Source organism: Echinops telfairi, unplaced genomic scaffold, assembly GCF_000313985.2.
Source record: "Echinops telfairi isolate 266 unplaced genomic scaffold, ASM31398v2 ScPeMD7_7458;HRSCAF=8496, whole genome shotgun sequence".
In the NCBI taxonomy this organism is placed as follows: Eukaryota; Metazoa; Chordata; class Mammalia; order Afrosoricida; family Tenrecidae; genus Echinops; species Echinops telfairi.
This window is the reverse complement of record NW_022111358.1, coordinates 15,825,141-15,852,583: the sequence shown is the minus strand read 5'-3', so window position 1 is coordinate 15,852,583 and position 27,443 is coordinate 15,825,141. Positions and strand designations below refer to the sequence as shown.

At 50.8% G+C, this 27,443-nt stretch overlaps 3 protein-coding genes across 3 annotated transcripts in view; 1 reads left to right on the top strand and 2 right to left on the bottom strand.

Moving 5' to 3' along the window:
• Positions 1-9,525: 9,525 nt before the first annotated feature.
• On the bottom strand, positions 9,526-11,867 carry LOC101649827 (uncharacterized protein C17orf47 homolog). The gene is given in 3 exon segments (XM_004707378.1): positions 9,526-9,594; positions 9,597-9,664; positions 10,310-11,867. Coding segments are annotated over 3 exon segments (1,695 nt in total).
• A 4,857-nt stretch (positions 11,868-16,724) lies between these two features.
• Positions 16,725-18,485, top strand: LOC101659844 (eukaryotic translation initiation factor 2 subunit 3-like). The gene has a single exon (XM_045299828.1). The coding sequence runs from the start codon at positions 16,758-16,760 to the stop codon at positions 18,174-18,176; it is 1,419 nt and encodes a 472-aa protein (XP_045155763.1). The 5' UTR covers positions 16,725-16,757; the 3' UTR covers positions 18,177-18,485.
• Positions 18,486-19,505: 1,020 nt separating this feature from the next.
• The window catches only part of TEX14 (testis expressed 14, intercellular bridge forming factor), a 59,505-nt gene continuing 51,567 nt past the window's right edge, over positions 19,506-27,443 (bottom strand). Inside the window, exons 29-32 of the mRNA XM_045299296.1 lie at positions 25,181-25,273; positions 22,716-22,810; positions 20,718-20,767; positions 19,506-19,937 (exon numbers count right to left, since the gene is read on the bottom strand). Coding sequence (XP_045155231.1) covers positions 19,785-19,937; positions 20,718-20,767; positions 22,716-22,810; positions 25,181-25,273 — 391 coding nt within the window. The 3' untranslated portion in view covers positions 19,506-19,784. The remainder of the gene's footprint in view (positions 19,938-20,717; positions 20,768-22,715; positions 22,811-25,180; positions 25,274-27,443) is intronic.

The following is a 27,443-nucleotide window of genomic DNA, read 5'->3' as shown; positions in this document are numbered from 1 at the left end:
GGGGGCGGGGTGGGCAGGCGCCCAACGGGCCGGGGCCAGGGGCTGAGGCGCGGGTGCTCGAGACTCGCTCCGGGCCGGACACGGGGCTCAGCTCCTCGTCCCAGGGGGCTGCACTTGTCATGGGGCCCTTCCCCCCTCGGTCCCTGGAGGGTGGCCCCTCAGATGGGCGCAGCGCGGCGGGCGGGAGCCAGTCCCCATCCAAAACAGAATGGCGCACCTGGTCTGCTCCCACCCCCCCACCCCCGAAGGAGACAGGCACTTCGGGAAGGGCAAACTGGGGAGAAACCAGTCACTGTCCAGGAGATTCAGCCAGGTTTGCAGAGTGAAGCCAAGTTACTGATTGTCCATGCACCCATACCCACACGGGGGCCTGGCAGGCACTCCCCACCCCCCACCCAAGCTGTGGGAAAAGCCAGGTTTTCGAGCTCCCCCAACCCCCCACTTTCATGCGGGACCCTAGATTATAGATTAAAGCGGATTTGCCGAATACGTTATCCAGGGCACCCTCTGCTGGAAAAAAGGCTGGGAGGGGAGAACTTCGTGGCCCTCACAGGTCGCTTGGAGCCTGGCCTGGAACTGGGGAAAGTGGGGAGGCCAGCCAGGTGTGACTCCCACAAGCAGGTAAAATGCTTCGGGGACTTGATGGCATTAGCGGTTCAAGGGTCAGAGCAGCAGCTGGGGAAGTAGAGGCTTGGAGTGGACATGGTGGAGGTGGAGGTGGTGGGGACTTGGTGACAGAGTTCCTGAGCTAAGCCTGGTCAGGCTCTTGTGTGAGTTTTGAGAAGCATGACCCTTCTTAACCCTCCCCACCCACCCCCAAAGCCCCAGAGGTCTGCCTATCCTGTTTGAGCAGATCTGTGGCCCAGTGTCTAGTTGGAGCCCGTCAGGCCTCAGCAGAGGGAAGGAGCAGGGTCCTGGGAGCAGCAGCAGACCACAATGGGGCTGCTGCAGGAGATGTTCTGGGACCAGGTGGTGGGGTTGCTGCTTAAAGATTTTAGCAAGCCGTCAGGCTTCGGAGAAACCCTCCTGTCTGGGTGATCTGGGGCAATTCACTGCACCTCTCTGAGCATTGGTTCCCACGTCTGAAAAGGAAGGAATTGGACTAGCAGATGTGTGAGGGTCCTTGCAACTCTGGCATGCTAAAACAGACGAAAGGGTGTGGGGGGTGGGGGGGGTGGTTCTGTAAGCTGCTGTAGGTTTGAAGGATGAGAGCAGGCAGTAACAAGAGATACTGAAGGAACGTTGGTCATGCCGAGACAGTAGGACCTGCAGGAAGGCGGAGGGAGAAGATGGGCCCAGCAGCTTGGCTCTGGTGAGAGAGAGAGAAAGAGAAAGAGAGAGAGAGAGAAAACCTCTGACGGTATGCAGAGGATCTAGGACAGTGGTTCTCAATCTGTGGGTCAAGACCCCCTTAGGGGTCGAACGACCCTTTCACAGGGGTCTTCCGATTCATTACAGTAGCAAAATGCCAGTGATGAAGTAGCAACAAAAATAATTTTGTGGTTGGGGGTCACTACCACATGAGGAACTGTATGCAAGGGTCACAGCATTAGGAAGGTTGAGAACCACTGCTCCAGGACAAGACTGACGGTAAATCAGGAGGCCAGGAGCAAGCTGTATTCAGGAATAAAGGAATTTCAGTAAAGAAAAGAGAGTGGCTATGGAAATGAGTAGAAGCTGCTGCCACCAAGCCCAAAGGTCAAGTTTGAGCTACACTGTTGGGGACCAGCTGGTGCTTGGGTTCATGCCGCACTTATATCTCTTGGATTCGTCCACCTAGTAGGTGGTGTGGCCTGGGGTGGATGCCTGTTCCAAGGAAGGCAAGCTCATCACAAAGCCTTATTTTCCTCCATCACAACACGACCCCTGCCCCTAGCCCTGGCTGCTATCCAAGTATGGACACAGACGCGTTCCAGAAGGCAGCCCCGCCAGCTCTCCTCCTCAGCTGCAGCCGAAGCCCAGCTCTGCGCTGACACCTGCTGCCCAGGACCCGAGTGTCCTAAGGCGCATTGATGCCGGCTTGCTTGCAGGGAGCCAAGGCCCCAAGCAGGCCTGGAGCCATGGGACTCAGCTTCAAGCCAAGGAGCTTGAGGTCTTGGGGGCCACCGTCCCTCTGATCACTGTACCACAGACCTAACCATGAGGCATGCTGGGGGAAATAAGAGCTAAAGACATTTCTACCCCAACCAGTCCTTCCGCTGCCCCCTAGGCCTAAGGTAACCCTGGAGCATTCGGGGGTTTCGGAAAGAACTTGGCCTAAGCACATAGGTCCTCATGCCAGCTGCGGCTGTTCATTTCCCTGCCTGAAAGTCCCTTCTCCCTGCACTCAGGAGAGCCCCAGCACTGGCTCTGACCCTTTGGGTTGGAGGAGGAAGAGCCTGATACCTGGTCTGCAGCAGGGTTGAGACACAGCAGTCCATGGGTGAATCCTGGCCCCTTCCCCACTTCTGGCTGACAGGTGGCCTGGTCAACTTAGTGTCACCCAGCTCTTGGAGATTTGACTTTCTCTTGAAAGCCAGCCTCCCACTGGCCATTGATGTCCTTGACTGGGTGCTTCTGAGGCGGGGGACTGGAGCCAAGTGTCTAGGGTATAGGTGCTGAGCTCAGCACCGTGTGATTCTTCTGGGGAACTGGGCTCAGCACCCATGACTCCAGTCTGCTGACCTGGGCTCCCCCTGCTTAGGTCAGGCCAACATAGTCTGCAGGGAAGACATCCGGGCCCTCCTGCCTATCCTCCCATGAGTGAGGGTTGTGTGACACAGGAGCTAAACAAGGAGGCTGCGCTTGGGCCAAGCCAGAGCCCAAGTTCAGAGCTAAGGAAAAGAAGGATGATCACCAAGAGAGCGCTGATCTGAAGTCAGGATCTCAGATCTGCAGGACCAGCAAGAGCCACTCTGGCCTCCCAGGACCTGAGTTTCCCTTAAGTAGTGCAAGGCCTAATTATGCCTCCACCTCACTAGTTATCGAGTCCGGGGACCCTGGTGGGTCTAAAGGGCTGTCACTGTGTGTCTTTCAAGGAAACCTCAACCGGTTGTCCAGCAAGGACTGTGTGGAAGCAAGAAACCCAGAGACACTACGGTCCAGTCCTCCCCAAAGGCTTTCCAGTACCCCGTGATCCCGGGGCAGGCGTGAGGTGTGGGTGGCAAGGCGGGGGGCGGGCTGTGTTTCTGAGATGCTTCCTGGCACCTGTTGAGCAGCTGCTGAGAGAGGCAATTCCGGAGCTGGCAGCATGCTAGAAGCCAACCTCTCTACCGGGCCCTTCTAACACCTTCCCTGTAGCAGGGGCTCAGGGGCAGACAAGTCTTACCTACCATTCTAGCCTCTGTTTAAATATCGTCCCTGACCAAAGCACACTGAGTCTAGCAACTGCCTTACAATTGCTGGGCAGCTGAGCGACCAAATTCCTCCTCCTCCTGAGCCAAAATCTGTCTCCTCCTGGCTCTTAGCCTTCAAGTACTTCCATGTTGAAAGCTTTGCTGACTCATTTCCCTGGACTTCCTTTTGTCCTTTGATGTCCACTCCTTTTCAAGTGACCCATCTGGATATTGTCTCTCTCCCAAATTAACCACTAGCCCCTTAAAGGCAGAGAGTGTGTCTTCTACTTTAACCTCTGCTCACTTTAATTTAGCAAACATGTGATGTGTTATCTGCCTGGCTGGGCAGGCCTTTGGCCCCAGGAGATGTCTGATCAATATGGATTGACTGAGAGGATTTATTGATTAGTCTTTCCCTCTCCTCTCATTTCGGAGAGCAGAAAAGCCTTGGGGCTCTGGGCTGCCTTCACCCAGCCCGTCCTTCATGCTGGTTACATGTCCGCTCCCACCATCAGTTCACAGGCAGCCTGGATTCCCACTAACGCCTCTCCTTCCGTGGGTTCTGGAAGTGCTAATAAAATATTGAGAACTTATTTCCCAGGAAGGTGAGGCCACAAAAACTATAGGCGCGCTCCTGAATGTAAAATTATTGATGATCTGCTCTGTAACGCAAAACTCTCAACTCCCTATGATCAAGTTGATTGCAACTCAGAGACCTTTATAGGGTTTCCGAGGCTGTAAATCATCATGGGAGCAGCTAGCCTCCACTCCTGCCACCCCCCTCCCCCCTCCAATGGCTGGTGGGTGTGCTCTGCTCTGTTCACGTCCATCTAATTCACACACACACACACACACACACACACACACACGTTAAAAAAGGAAAAAGAAGACAGTGTATCTTTGTGGCAGCCTGCCTCTTAAAGTGCTCCCAGCTTTGAAAAGCAACCCCTGAGCCTCAGTTTTTCATCTGTGAAAGAAGGGAAAAGGCTATCTCACAGGATGGGAACGATTATGGTGCTCCTGGAGGAGCCCTGGTGGCATAGTGGTTACAAGTAGGGCTGCCATCTGCAAGGTCAGAAGTTTGAAACCACCAGCAGGTCCACAGGAGAAAGATGGGGCTTTCTACTCCCATAAACAGTTACAGTGTAGAAAACTCACTGGGGCAGTTCTACCCTGTCCTATAGGGTCACTCGCAGTCAGTATTGACTCTATGGCAGTGAGTCTATTTTGTTGATTATGATTAAGTGCTGCACTGCTAACCCACAAGGTCGGTGGGTCAAACCCATCAGCCATTCCCTGGGTGAAAGGTGAGGCTGTCTACTCCAGTAAAGACGCACAGTCTTAGAAACCCTGTATCGGGTTTCCAGGAGCTGAAATCGACTGCATGACCTTGGGTTTGGTTTAGGGTCTCTGCTCATGAGAAACATAACAGAGCATCCACTGTGACTATTTCAAATGCCTTCCCTCAGAAGGATTACGAGTGTGCATGTGTGCTGGGCAGAGAGGATGGGGGAGAGCATTCCAGACAAATGCTTCCGACAAAAGTGACACTCGAATGACCAAGCTGTCACTGCCTGTGGAGTCAGCTTCCCCATCGAGACCCCACTCCATCTCTAGAAAGCTGGTCTTGCTTTCGGATCTCCTGACCCAAGTCCCCAAACCTTCACTGGGAGAGACCGCTGCCGCTAGACGACTATGCCTCTGGAGTGGGTGGCCTGTCCTCTCACCTGAAGCATCCGAGCCCGAGTTTCTCTAAGGACTGCCTCACCTCCTGTCCTCCTCCTGCAGGCCTTCATTCAGGCCCCTGGGAGCAGCTGTCTCCTGCTGCCCAGCTCACGGCAGCTGGGCCCAAAGCAGCTGAGCAGAGGCGTGTGAGGGGACGTGGCCATTTCAGCTACTCAGGGTGGCCTTTCTCTGGCTGAACAGCTGTCAGTGTGGCTCTTGGGTGACAGGTTTGTTTCTTCACCCTGCCCCCTGAAGCCCACCTCCTGAGCAACCCAGGAAGATCCACCACCTCAGGTGTTCCCAAACCACTCTGACCGAGCGATGGGTGCCAAGCTGGGAATCAAGTCACTTCTGAAAATACACCAGAAAGTCCAGAATGAATGTGGCCGGCTCTTCCCTATGTGAGCTCATCCCGAACCCCAAACAAACTAGAAGCAAGAAGTCTGGCTTTCGCTCTGCCACAAAGTCCACGAGGAAAGTGTCGCTTTCTCCTGTCTCCCTTTTATGGACAGAGAAGACCTAACCTGTCTTGGTTGGTGAGGCTAGCACATATTTGCAGAAGGTATTTGCTGAGGCAAACCTTGTCCCCACCAGATGGCCTGGTCTCGGGTGATCAAGTGTCCTGCTTTGCCCAGCACTGAGGCGGCTCCCAGGGTGCAGGATTTTCAGTGTCAAGCCCGGGAAAGTCCCAGGCAAACCTGGAGGACTTGGTCATTGTAGTCTCTGTCCCCAAATAGCAAGTCTTGGCCAGGGATCACCAGCCTCCTCTATGAGATGTGCTTGCCCCATCCTGCAACAACCTTAGCTGGACATGAATGAGCAAGGTACCATCTGACAGGGAAGATAACAGTTTCCTCAGAAGTTCTATGTGAAGGTCAAACCACAATAAAAACCCTCCTGAAGCGCCCTGCCTATTTCCAGCACCTCTATTCCATTCTTTCATCCGTTTCTCTCAACGACAAGCTTCCATCAAAAGCAAGAGAAAATAGGGCAGTGGGGAAGATGGTTTGAAGTATTCTTTTTAGAAGCCCCTGCTCCAGGATTCTGTCAATATCGTGGAACATGAATGCAAAGACTCCCCAGTTCTTCCCGGGGCCTAGATCTTTCTTCTGAAAGGCAGTTCAGCAGAGCAAGACTTGGTTGTAGCGCAAGAGCCAGCAAGAGCTAGACCGTCCCCTCTCCCAGGGGCCAAGTGACGTGCTACCCTAAAGACACTGATGCCTGCCTTGGGGTCACGGAAACAGCTTCTCCTGGCTTCTGGTCCATCGCCGGAGCTGCTTTCTTGCATAATTGATAGATGTATCAGAAAGTAAACCACCTGGTCCCGACAGCCAGGAAGCCACAACCAAAGACAAGTAGGTCAGGTGCCTTGAGGACACAGGCTCTTGGGGTCAAGGCAGCCCTATCCATCAGACACACTGCAGCCTCTCCCCCATCAAGAGCTGCTTTATTCCCAAGAACTCCCTAGGGTTGTGTGAGAAGACGGCCCCAACTGACCCAGGAGGCATGCTGGGGACCTTCCTACTGAGCTTCTGCTAGTTCTGATACCAAACCCAAAGCCCCAAACACCTGCAATGCTTCCCTCAGCCCAGCACCAGCTCCTCTGGGGAGACTGTCTCCTGAGGTCACAATCCGAGGTGAAGAAGCGTGTCCATGCTACTCCCAAGAGGCCTTGAGGGGCCGCTTGCGAGGACCCTCAAAGAGAGAAGTTGAGTCGGGCACTGTCCCCAGCTGTGGCTCCAGAGGGACGTGTGAAGCTCCACAACAAACATGCTATGTTCTATGCACCAGGCGCCATGGTTGGGCCACCAGAGAATTCCTGCCAGGAATGGAATTTTGAGCGGACTCAATGGCCAGCCGTTCCCAGATCAGAGAAACCAGAGGCTGCAGACATCAGCACCCTGGGGTCTTCATCTTGGGCCTGCCCGTGGGCAGTGTGGCCCGCGGACAAGCTGGGGAAGGCCCCCCGCTCTCTCGCGCTTTGCCAGGAGGGTCCCTGGTGCCCGCTATGCTGCCCCGCCTTCCGAGAGCTGGAGAAGAGCAGCTCGTCCAGCTGTCTGGGAATCTTCTCTTCCCAGTTTCTGGGGCGCGACTTTGCTACTGAACGGGGCTAGAGGGCTGTAATTATCTAGACAGGATAAGAGCTATTTTGGGAAGGAGCCGGCCGGCTGCCAAGGCTTTTGACTTCCTAAACTAAAACAAGATGCACCGAAAAAGGGGGTGAGGGTTGGGGAGAGTGAGTATCCTGCTCAATCACAAACATCATATCCTAAGTGAAGGGGAACATTAATCCCTTCCTTCATCCATCCCACAGGAATGGATTTGCAAGGCGAGATGAACAAGATAAGACGGCCCTGGCTTGGGACAGGAGAACATAGCCTGACCCCCTGCTGCCTCCCTCTCTCCTGAGACCTCCATCAGCGCTTACTCAGTCTGCTCCCGTTGACTCTGACATTTAAGCACAGTCTGTTTTACATTGTTGTTGAAATGCTTCCGGTGCACGGCTTATCTCCCTAAGCAGATGGGGAGTGTCGCAAAGCCCGAGACTGCGTGCCATGAGGCTGCGTGTGCCCCCCCCCCACCACCACCACCACCACCACCGAGTTCAGCCAAGTGCGAGCATCGGAACAGAAATTGCTTTTTGCAGGGCGGACGGGAACGGGGAGGAAGGAAAGCAAAGCGAGAGGGCAGGAGGGAGGATTTGCTGTCTTGTGTGGAGATAAGCTCTAAAAGTAGCTGCTCCCACCCACAGCTGAGCTCAGGATGCCGGGCCGGGGAGGAAGCCGGGGCAGGGGCATTTCTGGCCACCTCCTTTTCAGCTGTTCTGCTCTCTGAGCTCGGGCTGACCAGCCCAGCCCAACTTGTTCTCCATTTGCAGCCCACGGTGTCTCCCAGGCTGGCCCAGGGATGGGGTCCGCTGGAGGTCAGGGAGAAAGAATGAAGGCAGGCAGAGGCCTAGCTACCTTCTCAAGGGCAGATCAGGAAGAAGAAAATGGGCACGGTGAGACAGGGCACTCTGCCACAACCCAGACTCAGGGCTGCCGGGAGCAGAGTCCACTGCATGCCTCCTGAGGAACAGAGCGTGTGTAACCCAGAGAAGCTACCCCTCCTGGAGCGCCCATGACTGGAACCATCGGATCCACAGACGGCTGCCCAGACCGCCTCCCTACAGAGCACGTGGCAGGAGTCCTGCTGATTGGTCTCTAGGCTTTCTTGCCAGCCTTGTAACTGGCTCATACAGCACCTCGGGGGAGATGGGAGCCACAGCCTAGATGTCAGCCCAGTCCCCACCTGATCTCTCTGCCAGGTGGCCCCGTGAGCTGAACCACCTGCCCAACCACAGGTGCTAGCTCTGTCTCCCTCCACACTCCCCGCTGTCCAGGGCAGGAGGGGAATTTGGTTAGGCTGGAAGACTGGGAGCAATCTCCCAGGGGTGTTCTTACCTCTTCGTCTGTCATCAGGGAGAAGCAGCAGCCAGGCATCCCCGGGGACAGCAGATGCAGTGCAGAGAGGGCCAGCAGAGAGGGAAAAGCGGGATTTTACTGAAGATGCGGCGCATGGACTTGGGCATAACCTGCTCCAAATCCCTTCCTAGTACAAGTGGCCCAGGATCAACAGCTGCCATTTCCCGAGTGCTCACTGTTGCCGGGACCTAAGTCCTTGACATGCCATGGCTTGATTAGCCTTCATGATGACCCTTGGAGGGAACCATCCCCACTAATGGGGAAACAGTGTTCCAACAGTAAAATGGCTTATCCAAGCTCACCTAGCCAGGAAGGAGTAGACCCAGGGCTTAAAACTAGCCAATGTTATCCAGAGCCTGTACTTCACTAAAGGCCTCTTTGATAGTGTTGCTCCCACTGAGGGGGAGAGCTGCCCTTCAGCCTCCCTGCTGAGCAGCACTGGAGGGGCTGGATTGCATATTCCAGGGTCTCTTCCCCTGGCCTCTCTCCTGCCAGGGCTAAAGTCTAAAGCCTACTTTCAGCCACTACGTTCATAGTAAGGCCTCCCTGTCACCCACATTCATTACATGGTACGAGGCCTCTCCCACCAGAGGGGCCAAGAGACAAAGGGAGCAGGGATTACACGGCCTGAGGACACCCCTCTCCAGGTTCTAGAGTCCCCCCTGCAGGACCCACTGATTCTCTCAACCGGGAGACCAGACTTCCCTCGAAACCCAGGTCCTGGGTGTGGGGCTTGAGCAGGGTTTGAAGGAACCATAGGGACACAGGAGAAGACCTCCGTGCACACACCGCCCAGCGTGGATTGGGGTGAGCTTAGGCCTGAGCAGGCTGTGAAACAGGTGGTTTTCATCACCTGGCAGTTAAGATCCGCTACATTGGAAAGCTGTGGGCTTCAAGCCGTTCTCCATTCTGGAAGTGGCTTCCTTCCCACTGACAGGAGACCCTGGACATCGAAAAGGGGGTCGAGCCCCAAAGGAACGACCCTTCTGAGACCTTCACATCCAAACTCCAGCTAGCCCCTCCTAACAGACCCTATAGACACAGAACCGCCCACCACCCCGGCCTGCCCGCGCCAGGCTCCCACAGCGGACCCCCAGGAGAGAGACGAGCACAGACCTTTTAGCCACCAGATGACACGATTGTACATCTCCTCAGAGACATCTGAAAGGAAGGGAGATGGTTGCTTTGCCTCCCTCCATGCCAGATGCACGCCCCCACCCCGCATGACTGACAGCCATCTGTCTAGCTCCTCAGTTCTCCTCCAATGGTGCCCACAGCCCGGCGTCCCGCAAGGAGCAGTGCCAGTTGAGGACCAAACGGCCCCTTCCCCTCTGCCTCTCCTGGTCTTTCGCTCACACCTCCTCTCTGTGGCCATGTGGTGAAGGCCTCTCCCCTCCTAGAAGGCCAAGCCCGGCTCAGCGCCACACCAGCACCTTGACCTGCAGACCGCGTTCTCCTTAGTAGCCCTGACCCGCCCTCACCCCAGCTCAGCTCTTTCGGACCAGCCTCGGGAAGCAGCCTCCCGCCCTGCAAACCAGTCTCTACCGCCTTCCATCGAAAAGGGAAGCTGTGCTGCCTAGGAGAGTCAGCGCTTGAGGCCAGGCCCACACATCGTTGCTGACGTCATTAGCTCGGGGCTCAGAGCAGAGGGCAGAAATGGGGCCCTGGAGCTTAAGAATGAGGCTCGCTTTGACACTGCAGGAGGAGAACCCTGAGGTCCAGAATGAAGAGGCCTTTCCTGCCCACCCAAGCATCCCACCCTCAATACATCGGGGCCGCACCTGGGCAGTCTGCTTCTTCACATACCCAAAAAGAAAGCACTAAAACTTTGAATGGGTTGTGGGGCGGTGCGCTTGGGGGCCTGCAGCTCGTCCCTCAAGGGTAGGCCAGCTGAAGACCGTTTGGTGGCAGCGACTGGTGGTGGTGATGGTGGTGGTGGTGACGGAGAGGCCTCTGGAGCTGGTGGCTGGGGTGGACTTGCCACCTCTCTGGAGAAGAGCACATCTTCAGTGAAAGGACTTGAGTCCTTTTCAAAAAAGGACAATAGAGACTCCAGAGGAGCCGGGGACAGAGGCTCAAAATCAGGTGTCACTGGCCGGCTGGAGGGCATTTCAAAGTCAGGATTGAGCAAGGGCCACCACGAAGAGTCAGGCCCGTACCTGGGTAAGGATCGAGGGGGCAAGGGCCTAGGGGTCAGTCCCAGTTCCATATGAACACAAGGCTTTCGGGAGGGTGCTGCGGCCGTGTGGACCGTTTCTGGGGTCCTCTGGGTGTGAGGCTTACAGATAGGCTCTGGGGTCAGAAAGGTAGAAGATCTGCCGGAGCTCTCGAGAGCCACGGGCCGAGCTACTAGGCGCTGTGGCGCTTTGGAGATAGTGACCCTGCGGCTGAGCTCGCCTTCTCTGGCGGCGGGCTTGGGGTTCGACTCCACCTCTGATGACAACGTGAGCTTTGTGGTGGCCTTGGGTTCGGTGTAGATGGCATTGGCATTCTTCAGAGTGGGCTCGACCTCTGTCCGCCTACGGTGCCCAGCACCCGACTCTCTAAGCATAGAAAGTTTGAGGGATGATTCCATTTTCGCATTCTTTTGTAAGGCCTTGGCTGCTGAGTAGCAGGCTGTCTGGGCATCCACATCAATCTCTGGGCCGGGCGTTCTTCTCTGGGCTGCCCGGGGCTCCACAGAGGCCCGGGAGCTGCCATGTTCCGGAGGTCTGGCATCTGTGGGAGCTATTCGCCGAGGGAGGTCAGTTTGGACGGCTTCGTCCTTTGGATAAAGAGAAACCCTCCGAGGTACTCTGACCCCTTGTGGGTTCTGGACCTTGGACGGTCGCTCTTCCTCTTGCAAGCCTTCTAAGGTATCCTTCTCGTCTACAAAACTCAACCGGCGATTGGCTCTGTCGTCTGTGGGGAGCCAGGAGCGCTGGCTGCTCTCATGCCCCGCAGCTCGGAGTGTGGCCTCCTCCCGCGGTGCATTCACACTCCGATGTAAGGTGACATTGTGGGAAATGGACTGGGTGCGCTGGCCTTTCTGGGGAGAAGAGCTTTGGCGGGACGCCTCAGATCTTGTCCGGCTCTGGCTCTCGATGCCCCGGGGGACAGATGCCCTGACACTCGGCCCAGATGGGGGGGAGAAGGAGCGAGCATAGTCGGTTGTGGTGTGCTGCCCAGCCTCTGACTTTCGACTAGGAGGAGAAGTCAGGGAGTTGGCAATGCTTCGATGGTGTGAAGTAACAGAGGACCCGTGTCCCCGGTGAGGGGCTGCGCTACTAACCTCAGCCCCTTTGTGCGTTGCAACGGCTACTTTGGACCCAGTTTTATTTGTCTTGACCAAGTGATAGACTGTGCCTCTCTGAGAAGATCCCATGTTTCGCCGGCTGACTGGTATTCAAGGTCCTAATGAAGCCTGAATATTTACCCTTGGTGTGAAGGGTTGCTGTCATTCTAAGAATGTCTCGGACATCCTCCTTAGCTAGCTGTCTGGTGATGTCATAAAGGAAGGAGCTTCCTATTAACCATCCTGGCCCCCAGCCACAATTCTTCAGAGAATCGCAGGCAGTGCCCAAAAGGAAACTGCAGATTTGTCTTTGGAGTTGGCACCACCAAGCCTTGGGCTGAGTTCTTACCAAAACTCAGATTTCCTGGGATGTAGGGAAGGTTCCAGACCCTTCCTTACTCTGCTCAGATTCTAGGACTTCTCAGAGACTAATCAAAGAAGGAATCGGCCAGGATATCCTATTAAGGCAAGGCTGCCCAAACCTATCAAGCCCTAGCCTTAATCAGGTATGAGATTTTAAGTCGTCCCAGCTTTGCGTGGTACTACACCCTATGCAAGCCAAGAAAATTGACCTCTAACCTTTTCCAGGTTTTGGTTGACCCTGGGGTAGAAAGTTCAGGTTGCTCGCATCAGTTCTCATACATCTTGATCCAGAAGAGAGCATCCTGTTGCAGAAGGGATTTGGAGTTAGACAGTTGCTGATTTCCATCACAAAGGACTGGAGGGAGCCCAGGAAGCACCTGAATCCGTTGCGTCACAGAATAAACGGTGGTGCCCTTTAAGCAAGGTGGCTCATCAGCTGGGTCCCAGCTCTCCCCAATTTGAAGTGACTTCCCAATTTGGATGATGTTTTGGATCCTGTCACTTTTCTTTCCCGTTTCCTACTCCTCTCTTTCACAGAGTTCCTGCCGTATCCAGCATGGCACTCTTGGCTCTAATCGACCATCAACCGTTAGTTCTAGAATGCTCAAATTCTTTCCTTCTGAACTTTTCCCCCCTTTTAAAAAAAAAAATCATTTTATTGGAGGCTCGTACAACTCTTATCACAATCCATCCATCCATCCATTGTGTCAAGCACATTTGTACATTTGTTGCCATCATCATTCTCAAGACTTTTTTTTCTACTTGAGCCCTTGGTATCAGCTCATTTTCCCCTCCCTCCTCGTCCCACCTCCCTCACGAACCCTTGATAATTTATAAATTATTATTTTTCATGTCTTACACTGTCCGATGTCTCCCTTCACCCACTTTTCTGTGATCTGTCCCCCAGGGAGGGGGTTATATGTAGATCCTTGTGATCAGTTCCCCCTTTCTCCCACACCTTCCTCTCCCACTCCTGGTATCGCTACTGTCATTATTGGTCCTGAGGGGTTTATCTGCCCTGGATTCCCTGTGTTTCCAGTTCTTATCTGTACCAATGGGGAGATGAGCCAGTCAGGGTGCAGTATAGCAATGATGAAACATACAATTTTCCTCTAGTTCTTTTAATGCTTCCTTCCCCCAACTATCATGATCCCAACTCTAGACCAGAGGTTTCTGAATTCTTTTAAAAGTAACCTTAATTAGAGATGTAATGGTGAAATCAGAAACATCGTTAGTAACAGGTATCTCAAGAAATTTTAAGCTACTGACCGTCTTTAGCCTACAAAAACCCTCAGCTAGGGGAAAAGTTGGAGAGTATTTACAAGTGAGATATCTTGAAGACACTCAGTATAAGCCAGGCTAATGTGAAGATATCTTGTCATCATAAGATTGAGACTGGCTGACTGACACAATGCATCCCTATGAGATTATACCTTAAATACGATAGTCTATTGCTATGTAGGAACCCTGGTGACTTAGCAGTTATGCATTGGGCTGCTAACTGCAAGGTCAGCAGTTCAAAACCACCAGCTTCTCCTTGGGAGAAAGATGGGGCTCTCTACTCCCATAAAGACCTATAGTCTTGGAAAGTCAAAGGGGCAGTTCTATCGTGTCCTATAGGGTCACTATAAGTTGGCATCGACCCAATGGTAGTCAGTTTGTTTGGTTTGGGGGTTTTACTGATATATATAGCGTTTAGTCATAAAACCATATATACTGCTTATTTGTCTTTTGGCCTAAAAATATTCCATTTCTCATTAAGAGGCAGTTTGAATTTTTTCCATCAACATGTAACCTTAAGGCTGTTGACTGACTTTTCTAATCTTCTAAATAATGCTTATATTTTCCTAACATTGGGGAAAATGAATCTTTTCCTCATTTATGAAAATATACCATTTTCATCAATAATTAGTATTCAATTTCAATATAATAAAGGATGATTTTAGCACAAGTGTTCAAACTACAACATAGAATCTGAGATTTTCCTCATGATGAATAACTTAGAAATGTCTGAGACACGGGGTTCTCTGAGGGTGCCCACCCCCTTTTGCTCTCCCACCTAGCAGCAATGTGACGGGGATAAAGTGTGATAGCACAGGTAAACTCTCTGTCACACTGTTTTCTTTTGAACGAAAGGTATACAGTGAGGTGCAGGGGTGCCAGGCATGGCCCCCTGGCTGTGGTCTTCGGAACTTGATCCAGTCAGTCCAATAGGCGGCCCCCGTTGATTCTTAGCTCCTGATCGGCACGGCTTTGTGCAGAACCTCCTCACCCCAACTCCGAGTCCACAGAACACAGCAGAATGAACTGTGTGTGACGGCTGAGGCTAGATCAGTAGGGTATGCAGTCATGCCAGCTGCCATATGGCGAGGGCATTCGGGTGGCCCTGTGGAGAGGCCCACGTGGGAAGGCACTGCCCCACACTACCCATTTCCTTCTAATATGACGTTGTTCTTCATATGATGGATAATAGAACTGATTAGATTTATAGCTGATAATAAAACCCTAGCCATGCCTCCCTCCCATGGACGTAAGTATCCCCTACTCTTTCTGAAGTCTCTGGGTGGCGCAAGTGACTGCTCACCAAAAGTTGGCGGTTCAAGCCCACCCAGAGATACCCTGGAAGTCCTGGCGGTCTGCTTCCATAAGGCCACAGCCTTGAAATTCCTGTGCAGCAGTTCCATTCTGCACACGGGGGTCACCTTGAACCAGACCTGACTCTGGCAACTAACAACAGCAAACCTCTTCTAGTCCCCAAGGGAAAACAGCTTTGCCACGAATTATACACAGTGGCTGCAACCATACGCCCGGGCATGGGAACCATCCCGAGGATGACGTGGGACCGTTCGGTGTTGGTTCCGTTGTGTACAGAGTGGCTATGGGTCCAAACGGGCCCAATGGCATCTGACAACAGAATCACCCGAAACCCTACCACCTGGAAAAGAACCACCATTCCAATAGGCATTTTCCCAGAGAGATGTCTGCATGCATCAACTGTATGCACGCAGTTAATTATTTATGAATTTACACAGTTGGGAGTCCTACTCTGCCTACTTCGAGGTGCTGCTGGTCCAGTGGTAGAATTTCCCCTCCCACGAAGGAGACCCGGGTCTGGTTCTGGCTGATGTATCTGAGGAGGAACACCCATCTGTCAGAAGGCTTCTGTGTCACTCTGATGCTAAACGGGAATCTGTGGTGCTTCCAGACTAAGTGAGATTAGGAAGGAAGGCCAGGGGATCTACTCCCCCACACCAGTCAGTGAAACCCTATGGACCCCAACGGCCTGGTCTACAGCTGATCACAAGGATGGAGCAGGAGCAGGTGGCAACCTGTTCCATTCTTCATGGGGTCCCATGAGTTGCAGACCAACATAATGGCAGCGAAACTGCCACCACCACCACCACTACACCTACAAAACCAAACCCACTGCTGTCTAGTCCATTCTGACTCAGAGGGAGTCTACCTAGGGTTTCTGAAGCTGTCAGTCTTACAAGAGCAGGCAGCCTCATCTTCCTCCCATGGAACAGTTGGTGGCTTTGACCCACCGACCTTGCAGTAAGCTGCCCAGTACTTACTGGACAGCACCAGCAGGGCTCCTTTCTACACTGACTGGCCTGTCTTTCTTCACAATATGTTCACTGACAACTCTATATGCCCATAAAGCTGCACCCACAATAGCATTTCTAATTAGGCCCCTTATGGTTGCTCCATAAATTATTAACCAGCCCTTATGGCTGGACATCTAGGTACTTTCCGGTTTCTCAAGATTACAAACAAAGCTACGATAAACATCTCTCATGTAGCTAGTTCTTTATGCGCAGCTCAACTTGTTCCTTAGGACAGCGGTTCTCCATCCCGGCTGCACATTACAATCACCTGGAGCACTCCACCCCAGATCAAATAAACCATCTAATCAGGACACACACACACACACACACACACACACACACAGAATTTCAGTGTAAAACTCTTCAGGTGGTTTTCCTGTCCAACCAGTACTAGAAGTCACTACCTTAGAATAGAGCCCTTAAAATCTTTTTCTCAAAATGTGGTCTATGAGCCAGCGGCACCCGGATAGTAGCTGTAAGGATGGGGTTCACTTAGGAGCTTGGTTTTTTTTGTTGTTTTTTTATGGTTTCTTTCTTTTTTTTTTTTTTTTTTCTTTTTTAACATTTTATTAGGGGCTCATACAACTGTTATCACAATCCATACACACATCAATTGTGTAAAGCACATTTGTACATCGTTTCTCAAAACATTTTCTCTCCATTTAAACCCCCGACATTAAGTCCTCATAGGAGCTTGTTAATACCTAGCACATACCCGTTGCTCCATGAATGATACCTACCACAACTATTATTGGTAATATTGGCCAATATTACACTCATTGTCCAGAGAGAAGACTATTTTGCTGGCCTTGTAGACGGAATATTAGACCTCATGGTGCAGGCATTCGTGTGGGGTCTGTAGCCTTTATAAATACTAAGAGGTGATGTTATAATGTAACTCAGCATTTATAATGATATGTCTGCTATCGGTCCTTATGTTTTTTCATATGTTGGCTTTGTCTCACACAAAGTAGAAAGTTAAGACCTTGAGAACGGCTCTAAGAGCAAGATGGCGGGGAGCGAGGCCGGAGTCACCCTGGGACAGCCTCATCTTTCTCGGCAGGATCTCACCACCTTAGATGTTGCCAAATTGACACCACTGTCGCCTGAAGTCATCAGCAGACAAGCCACCATCAACATAGGCACAATCGGTCACGTCGCTCATGGGAAGTCGACAGTTGTAAAAGCTATCTCTGGCGTCCACACCGTCAGGTTCAAAAATGAACTGGAAAGAAATATTACCATCAAACTTGGATATGCGAATGCTAAGATTTATAAACTTGATGACCCAAGCTACCCTCGGCCAGAATGCTATAGATCCGGTGGAAGCAGTGCGCCTGACGAGTTTGCGACGGACATTCCTGGAACCAAGGGGAACTTCAAGTTAGTCAGGCACGTTTCCTTCGTGGACTGTCCAGGCCATGATATTTTGATGGCTACCATGCTGAACGGGGCCGCAGTGATGGATGCAGCTCTTCTGCTGATAGCTGGTAATGAATCTTGTCCCCAGCCACAGACGTCCGAACATCTGGCTGCTATAGAAATCATGAAACTGAAGCATATTTTGATTTTGCAAAATAAAATCGATTTGGTGAAAGAAAGTCAGGCTAAAGAGCAGTATGAACAAATCCTTGCATTCGTACAAGGTACAGTGGCAGAAGGAGCGCCCATTATTCCAATTTCTGCTCAGCTGAAGTACAACATCGAAGTGGTCTGTGAGTACATAGTAAAGAAGATTCCAGTACCTCCCAGAGACTTTACTTCAGAACCCCGACTCATTGTGATTAGGTCCTTTGATGTCAACAAACCTGGCTGTGAGGTTGACGACCTTAAGGGGGGTGTTGCTGGGGGCAGTCTTCTAAAAGGAGTGTTAAAGGTGGGCCAAGAGATAGAAGTCCGACCTGGTATTGTTTCCAAAGATAGCGAAGGAAAGCTCATGTGCAAGCCAATCTTTTCCAAAATTGTGTCACTTTTTGCGGAGCATAACGATCTTCAGTATGCGGCTCCAGGGGGTCTTATTGGCGTTGGAACAAAAATTGACCCCACTTTGTGCCGAGCGGACAGAATGGTCGGCCAGGTCCTTGGTGCCGTAGGAGCTTTACCGGAGATCTTCACGGAGTTGGAGATTTCCTATTTCCTGCTCAGACGGCTTCTAGGCGTCCGGACCGAAGGAGACAAGAAAGCGGCCAAGGTGCAAAAGCTGTCTAAGAACGAAGTGCTCATGGTGAACACTGGATCCCTGTCAACTGGAGGAAGAGTTAGTGCAGCGAAGGCCGATTTGGGCAAAATTGTTTTAACCAATCCCGTGTGCACAGAAGTAGGAGAAAAAATTGCCCTTAGCCGAAGAGTGGAGAAACATTGGCGTCTAATTGGCTGGGGCCAGATAAGAAGAGGAGTGGCAATCAAGCCAAATGTAGATGAGGACTGAAGGTGGCCAGTTAAATAACAATGAAGTTGGAAAATCGCACCCACCCCCATAAAAAAAAAGATCTTGAGAACGAAGGGCTGTGTATTTAAAATATCTTGGAGCCCCACAAAGCTTCCTGCACATGGTATTACAGTGAAACTGTCCGAACTGGAACCCGACAGGACTGACTTTTCTGGGTTTCAAAGGTTTTCTGCCCTTGGCAAGATACAGTCTTATCAAATATTTCAAGTTTTCTTTTCAGACAGGATTCTGGCTTCCACAAGTTTTACTGTACCGTATTTGTAAACAAATATATGTTTTCTGAAAGTCTTCCTTTGGCTACAATGGCAAGAAATGTCATCTTTTCAAATGCTCAAGTTTGTACACTTGCATTTTAATGGTACAGGGTGAAATTTTAGGTGTGGAGAACTATACAAATATGACCATTCTTAAGAGGAACAATTAGGTTTTCACCAACAAAAGACAATACAACACTAGCGAGCTAATACTGAGCAACAGCACATAGCTTCCAAGATAAGGTTTACATTCATGTGAAGACTCCACGCGGAGGCAGATGCTCACAGAATCCTCCAACAGCAGACGGCACACAGACGCTCCGGCCAGCGGACCTCCGAGGATAAGTGAACAGAAATGGTGTGTTCTTTGATCACAATTCTATTCCTCTAAGACACTGACGATGTAAGGTTTACAATCCAAAATATAGAGAGATGATGTTTGTTCCTCTTCAAAAGTTCAAAGTGTCTTAGGATTTTATTCCTATCTGTACTTTTATTTTTTAATCATTTTATTGGGGGCTCGTACGACTCTCATCACAACCCATACATCCATTGTGTCAAGCACATTTGTACATTTGTGCTTGCTCATCATTTTCAAAACATTTTCCTTTTACTTGAGCCCTTGGTATCAGCTTCTCATTTTTTCACCTCCCTCCCACCCTTGATAATTTACAAATTATTATTTCCTCATGTCTTACACTGACCGATGTCTCCCTTCACCCACTTTTCTGTTGTCCATCCCCCAGGGAAGAGGACCTATGTAGATCATTGTGATCGATTACCCTTTTCTCCCCCAACCTTCCCCTTCCCCTCCTGGTATGACTACTCTCAATATTGGTCCTGAGGGCCTATCTGTCCTTTTAGTGTATGAACCAACGCTGGCTGGAATGGACAACCCAGCCGATGAGGGCAGAGTTTCTGGTAAGACACCGGGCCAGTTGCATGATGAGCGGCAGCGGTGGCTGCCTGTTTGTTAAATCGCAACCTTTGGGGGGAAGTGGTTTTCTTCTCCTCCCTCCTACTAACTCAGACGCACAAACAACCTCTCACACAGTTGGCAGTAGGAAATGTGAACATTTTATTGTCTAACAGAAGTTAAAACTTTCTAAATCTAACAAGTAGGAAAGGTGAACATTTTATTGTCTAACAGAAGTTAAAACGTTCTAAGTCTAACAAGTAGGAAAGGTGAACATTTTATCGTCTAACAGAGTTAAAACTTTCTAAATTCTATTATCAACAAAAAAAAAAACAAAAGACCAAAAGGCACACTGAGAAATTTTTTCAATCAAAACTATGCTCACTTCTCAGAAATATAAGACAAATGCCCGTCAGTCTACTGTGGCAGCCGGGCAGTGTGTTGAGCTGTGGCCCCGAGGGGAACTGCAGCAGATGTGCTCACAACTCGGATGCAGAAACTGGGGCTGGAGGGCATCTGTGATCCACGTCGGGTCAGTCTGACAAGTCGCTCTGATCCAGCACGATTATCCTGTGGGCAGGATTTGTAAAGGACAAAAAGGGGAGTTTTGCATTGGAGTGTATGTTTTTAATGACACTCTCTTTCTACTCAATTGAATTCAAAGAAAGGGTTGAGTTTTGATAATCGGGAGACTATCATCAACGCGGGAGACAGACAGGTGAGGCTTTCTACTCCCGTAAAGAGTTAGTCTCCGAAACCCACGGGGGCCATTCTAGGGGTTGGGCTCAGACTCAACCTTCTAGAGGAACAGACTCAATGGCCGGCCGTGAGTTTTTAATTGATGATCAACGAGTTTCTATCACAGAAATGCAAAACAATTGTAAAGCTGCTGGGAGGCAGACTCTCTGTACTCTCTCTGCTAAAATGGGCCTTGTGCTAGCTCTACCACTTATTGAATCAGACAAGGTAGCATTACCTTTAACGTCTATTTTAATTCACTATAAACTAAAAAAACAACAACACTGCCATTGAATCAATTCCAACTCAGAGTGACCCACGCAGGGTTCCCAAGAAGCGGCTTCTGCAGGGAGCAGCCAGCCTCCTTGCTTCCTCAGAGCGGCCAAACAGGCCACACTCGTGGCTTTGAACTGCCATCCTGTGCTTAGCAGTCCGACATCTCCACCGGGGCTCCCTTTTCATTGGAAACTGTAATTTTTTTTTCAAAACTGAGTGCCCTTAATTACATTTTTGTCATTAAATATTTATTTAGGTGCTGATAAATGTCCACAGTCTGCTCATGTTGTCTATAAACAGTGAGCCTGTACCTATAAACATCTGCTATCTCATTACCTGGAGGGTTCGGACCAACCGAGCCGCTTCCAAAAACAAGGTCTCAGTTCCTCTTGATGGAATACAGGAGGAAGGAAAAAAATCAGATTAGTTTGAGGTCAAAGAGAGCCAGTAAGGAGAAGTCCTGTCAATCTGAGGTAGACGGTTGGTTTTATCCTTTGGATAAAGTCTTGTTTTATCTTTCGGAGAAAGAATTGCTTTTTTTTCTTTCAAGAATTAGTTAATTACCGAAGAGTTAATCCTTTTTGTAAAGATTCGAGGAAATCCGTTCCTCAGTCCCTCTTGATCTGCTTCCTTGATGACCTGGGCTGTAACCCCTCAGCAGCAATGCCACACCTCCTTCCCGGCTCCCTGCGCCCACCGCCCTTCCCAGCCCTCTGATGAGATTCCTTCTCGTGGGAGTGGGAGTGTGAGCTGAAGGGTGTGTAAGGGTTGTCGTCTTGGTGTGTGGGGGGTGGGGTGGGGTGGGGGGGTTCTACCTGTCTCTGCCAGACCAGTGAAAATGATCTTTTCTAAAACTTTCCATCGTGTTCCACATTTTTCTCCTACTCTGTCTAGGATCTTCTACTGTGATCAGAGTGGTTGGCAGTGGTAGCCAGGAATCCTCCAGTTCTGGAGAGAGAATCTTCTATAAAAAGTCAGGGGATGGGGTGGAAAGGGGGAACCGATTACAGGGATCTACATATAACCTCCTCCCTGGAGGACGGACAACAGAAAAGTGGGCGAAGGGAGATGTCGGACAGTGTAAGATATGACAAAGTAATAATTTATAAATTATCAGGGGTTCATGAGGGAGGGAGGAGCAGGGAGGGAGGGGGGAAATGACGAGCTGATGCAGGGGCTTAAGTGGAGAGCAAATGTCTTGAGAATGATGAGGGCAACAAATGTACAAATGTGCTTTACACAATTGATGTATGTATGGATTGTGATAAAAGTTCTATGAGCCTCAATAAAATTTTAAAAAACAAACAAAAAAACCCTCAGGGGATGGGTTCCCCTCTCAGCCTACTCTTACTCCCTGCCTTGGCCATGGGCTCTCATGGCACGGATTCAAAAGAGGGCTGCACTACCTTCTCAGGGACTCGGCAGCAGCTGAAATGTTCTGCCACTAAAAGCCTGTGCCTGTCAGGTTCCAAGAGGAAACGGAACTTGCCCCCGGAACAAAGTGACCACTTGCAGAGGTGTAGTCTGGGATCGAGGAGCAAAGGGGCCCAGTGACTAGCTGCAGTGGGAAGCCACATGACTTCAATGTCTGAAGGGACAAGGCAAGGGGAGCAGGTGTTGGGGACCAGGGCCAGCTGGAACTGGAAAGGATGGGCTGCTTTGGAGAGCTGCTTTGGAACACCCTGCCTCTCTCCTGTCCTCAGGAAGTCAGCTGGCCAGGAAGCCCCAGAGATGCGGTCCATGAGGGCCAGCCTACTGAGGCACAGGGCAGGGCAGAAAAGGGAGGAGGATGACAACGGACCAGGGAGGGATGCAAAGGGGGGTCCAGGTGATGGAAACGCGTTAATGTCTGTAACTTTCTGAGGAGAAGGCACTTCAATATAGAAGGGAGTCATCGTTGAATGGCCTGGCAGAAGCCCTAGAGCTCTAGCAAAATAATTTTTAAATGAAAGTTAATTTATAACTTTCACAGAACTTGTAGACCCCATTGAAAATCCAGAATATAATATTCCTTATTGGATTCTGTAGCCTCTGGGTGAGCTCAATTTAGAATGTTTTTGAAGGGTCCACACAAGTAGGATCAAAACATCTTTCCAGGCAACGTACAACATAATGATCATGAGACAGGCTGAAGGCTTCCTTTCGAAGTGAGGCTGGGTGTTAGGACTATTTTGTGACGAGCATATGATTGGCAATGTACAGAGATTCTGAACCACATGGGGGAAATATGGCCTACAGTCGCTGGGACATGTACTGCTATCTAAATAACACCGATGGTCCCCAAACCCCAAGCACTATATACACATAACACTCCAAACAAGTGTTCATTCGTACCTTCTTCCGAGGTCCCTACAAAGCTCTCTGAGTTTCTTGGCTCTGGCTTGGTGCTCCTCTTGTCATCAACGTCTTGGTCCTTGGTGCGGGTCTCCCTTTAACGATCATCATTTGGGAGCATTAAACCATGTGCCCAGAGGCCAGGGGAACAGGACCTCCCCCAAAAGTAGCAGTCCCACCTCACTTAACATCTATATTACCGAACACTTTCTGACTAACAGTGTGCTCTTCTCCGTGTGCCAAGCACAGGTTCAAGGGCTTTGGGTATATCAGCCCCTTAGGGCCGGTATCGAGACCATCCCCAGACAAAGGTGAAGACACTGGGAGACTGGAAGCTCACTTTCACACCAGTCAGTCTCAGCGCTGGGCTCTCAAACCGCAAGTCTCCTCTCAATCACTCCTCTGCACTGTCCCAAAGAAACAAAGCAATTCTGTCGGGTCCTAATGGCCATCCTTTTTACAAATTCCTTTTAGTTGACCAAGGAGCCCTGCGGACACAGGGATGGCTGTTAACCTCAACCACCTTCTGCTTTTCAGGAGGCTGTCCACGCTCGGTAAAGCATGGTAGCCTCAGAAACCCACAGGGTCACTCGGAGTCAGCATCAATGCGGAAGCAGTGAATTTGGTTTGAGTTTAGGTGCCCTCCAGAAGAGGCCCTCTGGTGGCATCATGGATTACTCCTGGGCTGCTTAAGCCAAGGTCAGCAGTGGGTTCATTTTACTGCCTTATCCCTATTTCCTGAAACGCTCTCCGAGTGACGAATCTGAATCACTTATATATCCAAACACCCCACGCGTCCTGCCGCTCAAGTGATGGTGAGCTCCTGCAGAGCAGAGGCCCTCTTCCTCTCTGCACCTCCAGCCCCCAGCTCAGTGCTCGGCTCTCAGTGCTCACGGGTGCTGGCTGAGCCAGCCCCATCCTGCCCAGGGACTTCTCTCCTGTTTGCATTTGGTGGACATGCAAGACTAATCATTAAAACAAAACTAAGTATTAAATCCAGCCAAGGTGGGAAGAATTCTCTTCCTCATACCCTCCCAACATGATTAGTCATAGTTCTAGAGAGAACAGGCCTGTGGCTACCTTGTCCAGCCCCGTATCCTAGACCAGAGGCTCCTCTGGGCTCTGCTCGGGCAACAGTCTCCAAACTCGTTGCCTTACGGGACAGAGGAGAACGGCCCCTGTGGGTTCTGAGACTGTCACCCTTCATGGGAGCAGAAAGCCGTCTTTCTCCCATGGGCAGCAGTAGGTGTGGCGAAAGTCGAAGGGCAGCTGGCTCCACTGTCAGACAGTAATGACTCTTTGAAAGAAAGTTCATGCAGCTACTGGATAAAAATAGGTTACTTTGCAGCTTCTTATCACAAGGTCTGACCGTCAGAGCAGAAGAGAGTAAGCAGACTCTCTTCCCTTTATAATTCAGTATTTCAGGTATTTAAAGGCAGCGATCAAATCCTCCACTCCATCTGTTCTTCTTCGGACGGAGCCTCCCCGGCTCTTTCAGCTGTTCTCACAGGACATGGTTCCCAAACTCCTGACTGCAGCCGCCCACTTCTGGTGGTTGATGTCCCTTTTAAAATGGGGTTCACAGATGGAGCCCCACATCATGGCCTAGAAGTCTGGCCAATATGAGATGACTGCCCTGATCTGCACAGCACGTTTCTGTTCAGTCAGCCACATTCATGCTGCTCTGGCCTTTCAGAAGGAGCCCTGACAGCACAGTGCTAAAGCGCTTGGCTATCAACCAAAAGATCAGCAGTTCGAATCCACCAGCTGCTCCACAGGACAAAGATGTGGCAGTTTGCTTCTGTGGAAATGTAAGGTCATTGACAGCCTAAGGGGGGAATCTACTCTGCCCTGCAGGGTCACTGTGTGTGGAGTTGACTTGATGCCCATGGAGTTGATCCCTGCATTTTAGCAGCTGCATCCAGGGCTCAGGAGCTGCTGTGCTTGTGCCCCCCAAGAAGCATTTCTGGAATTCCTAGCATGTCCGAGAGGCACTTCCAAGGGAAACACACTCCCTGCCCTCAGTGAAGGCACAGGGAGCTGGAGCTTCTGATTAAAAAAAGGGAAAATCCCGGTCAAGTCCCATCTCTGCTGTTGGGGTGTAAATGCTCATCTTCATCTTCAGACAGATTGAGCATGTCAGCCTGTCGGGGCCACTTTGAGTCTGAGTTGATTACCCCTCAAATTAGCCTCCCTTCCTCCATTTGTGTTATCTGTCGATTTGATGACTGATGAAAATGTTGAAGGAGGCAGGGCCCCTTCTGTCCTCCCTGTGTCAAGCACTGTGGGTGTCCCCAGGCGAGGAGCCACCTCCAGAGTCCGACAGACGGAGTCAGGGCTGCCTGAGCAAAGCCATCCCTGGACCCTCATCTTCCCAGGCGTCTAGACAGACGGACCGACACACCACACCAAACCAGCCCTGCTCCCCGAAAGAGGACAGGGTCCCCAGTGGGGAACACTACAACCTTGCGGAGCCCTCTGGAAGGTCCCGGAGTCCCCTGCTCTCCTCAGGTGCCTGCAGCCACTTCTCCAGGTCCTCATCGAGAGTAGAGTGAGCTCTGTCCAAGGGCAAGCAGAGGGAATGGAGACACAAGTCATGGCCACTCTCCCTGGCCCGAGAGGCCTAACTAAGGGTGTTTGGGGCAATGGAAGGAATGGAGTTACATCACATTTCCCAGAAAAAGGCTCCTCAACCTTTTTTTTTTTAAATAGTGGGTGAAGGAAGACGTCGGACAGTGTAAGGTATGACAAAATAATAATTTATAAATTATCAAGGGTTCATGAGGGAGAGGGGGCGGGGAGGGAGGGGGAAAATGAGCTGATGCCAAGAGCTCAAGTAGAAAGAAAATGTTTTGAGAATGATGATGGTAACAAATGTATAAATATGCTTGACACAATGGATGGATATATGGATTGTGATAAGAGTTGTATGGGGGGGGGGCGAGGAGGGAGGGGAAAAATGAGGACCTAATGTCAGGGGTTTAGGTGGAGAGAAAATGTTTTGAGAAACGATATACAAATGCGCTTTACACAATTGATGTATGTATGGATTGGGATAACAGTTGTATGAGCCCCTAATAAAATATAAAAAAAAAAAAAGTTGTATGAACCCCCCCAAAAAAGAGTTGTATGAACCCCCCCAAAAAAGAGTTGTATGAGCCCCCAATAAAATGATTCTTTTAATTACAAATTTGGAAAAAAAAAAACACCCCAAAAATTCATCTTCTCCTTTCCTTTGCCTCTTTGTCTTCTCCCTCTTCTACTTCCTTGTGTATCTTGAAGGGAATGATAGGCACTGGATTAATTACCCAAAAGTTATTCCTAGCCCTCTTCTCCAAGGCCCTCCTCTTCCATAGCAGTGGGAAAGCGAAACATTCTCCTCTGGATCAGGAGGGGCAGTCGGCTAGCCCCACACCCCTTATCTCTGCCTGGGTGTGGACGGCAGCTGTCTTGCAGCCAGGAGGTGCCTGAGGACAAGTGGCGGAGCAAGATCATCGAAAGAGCCTATGTCGCTGGTGGCATCATTGAGCCGCCACACCAACCAGGTCCTGCCAACCTCCAGGTGTCTGGTTGTGGGAAACACAAGGATTTCTCCCTAGTTGTCTCCCCCAAATATATGCCAGACTTAGCTGCTTGAGAGTGACTGTACGCTTGGAGGCCATCAGGAGTGGATTGGGGGTCATTCTTCCTGAGAGTTATCAGCCGTCTAGACCAAGCAGACACCACTGTTTATCCCACAAGTAGGGCCCACTCCCTTCTGATAAGGATAGTAGTTGTCTGTTTCCTTGTAGGAGACACCAGAGAGGTCAAGCCCGCCCAAGGATGACCAAGGTTAGGCTGCCATCATGAATCGAGGGTCCGCCCATCTTGTCACATGTATACCCCTAGACCTTCCCATTCCTATGGGCACACCCCTAGCTCATCCCCTTCCTGTTACACGTATGCCTATCATAGATCCCCTTCCTACAAGGTGTATGCCTATTGTACTGTCCCTTCCTATGACGTGTGATTCTATAATCCTGTCCCCCTAAAGATATAATGCGTGGTTAGCAATAAAGAGGAGGCTCTCTCTGGCTTCTGGGGCCCAGGAGCTCTCTCCGGCTCTCAGGGGCCTGGGGGCTCCCCAGTTCTCGGTCCCCAAGGCTGCTCCTGCTCTCGTGGCCGGGTTCCCCCCACGAGGACTATCAAGTGGGGCTGAGGTGAGCAATGCTACCATGAATTGTGTCTGACTCCATTGATTCTGATCTCTCCTCTAACTCGCGTACTCTCTATGACTTTACTATAATCCTTACTTATTATCGCTGTACAATTGTGCCTACTGGACCTGTGATGATTTGTGGGGAACCCCTCTCCCCAACACTCCACATCTGGTGAGGCAAGACAAACTCAATGCAGACGGAGAGGCTCTGTCACCTGCAGCTGAAAGTACTATGCATGGCTCTCCAGGGTCCTCAGAGCCAGGATTAGGGTGAGGATACTTCTCAGGCATAAACATACACCATGCAGGTCTGGGTTACTGGGTCTCAGAGGCAATTTGGTCAATAGCGTGACATAGCTCGTATAGATAATGTCCTCCCCACCCTCATTTGTTGAGACACTTGGGATCTTAAAAGCTTTTGAATGGCCACCTGAGGTACAACTTTTGGTCTACCCACATCTGAAGCAAAAGAGAAAGAAGGCAAAGGAGGGGTCGCTATGAGGGCTTTCTGGCTGCACCGTTTGTCGTTC

Bases quoted from the DNA above. Each gene is read 5' to 3' on its own strand.
- LOC101659844 (XM_045299828.1), top strand. From the start codon at position 16,758: ATGGCGGGGAGCGAGGCCGGAGTCACCCTGGGACAGCCTCATCTTTCT.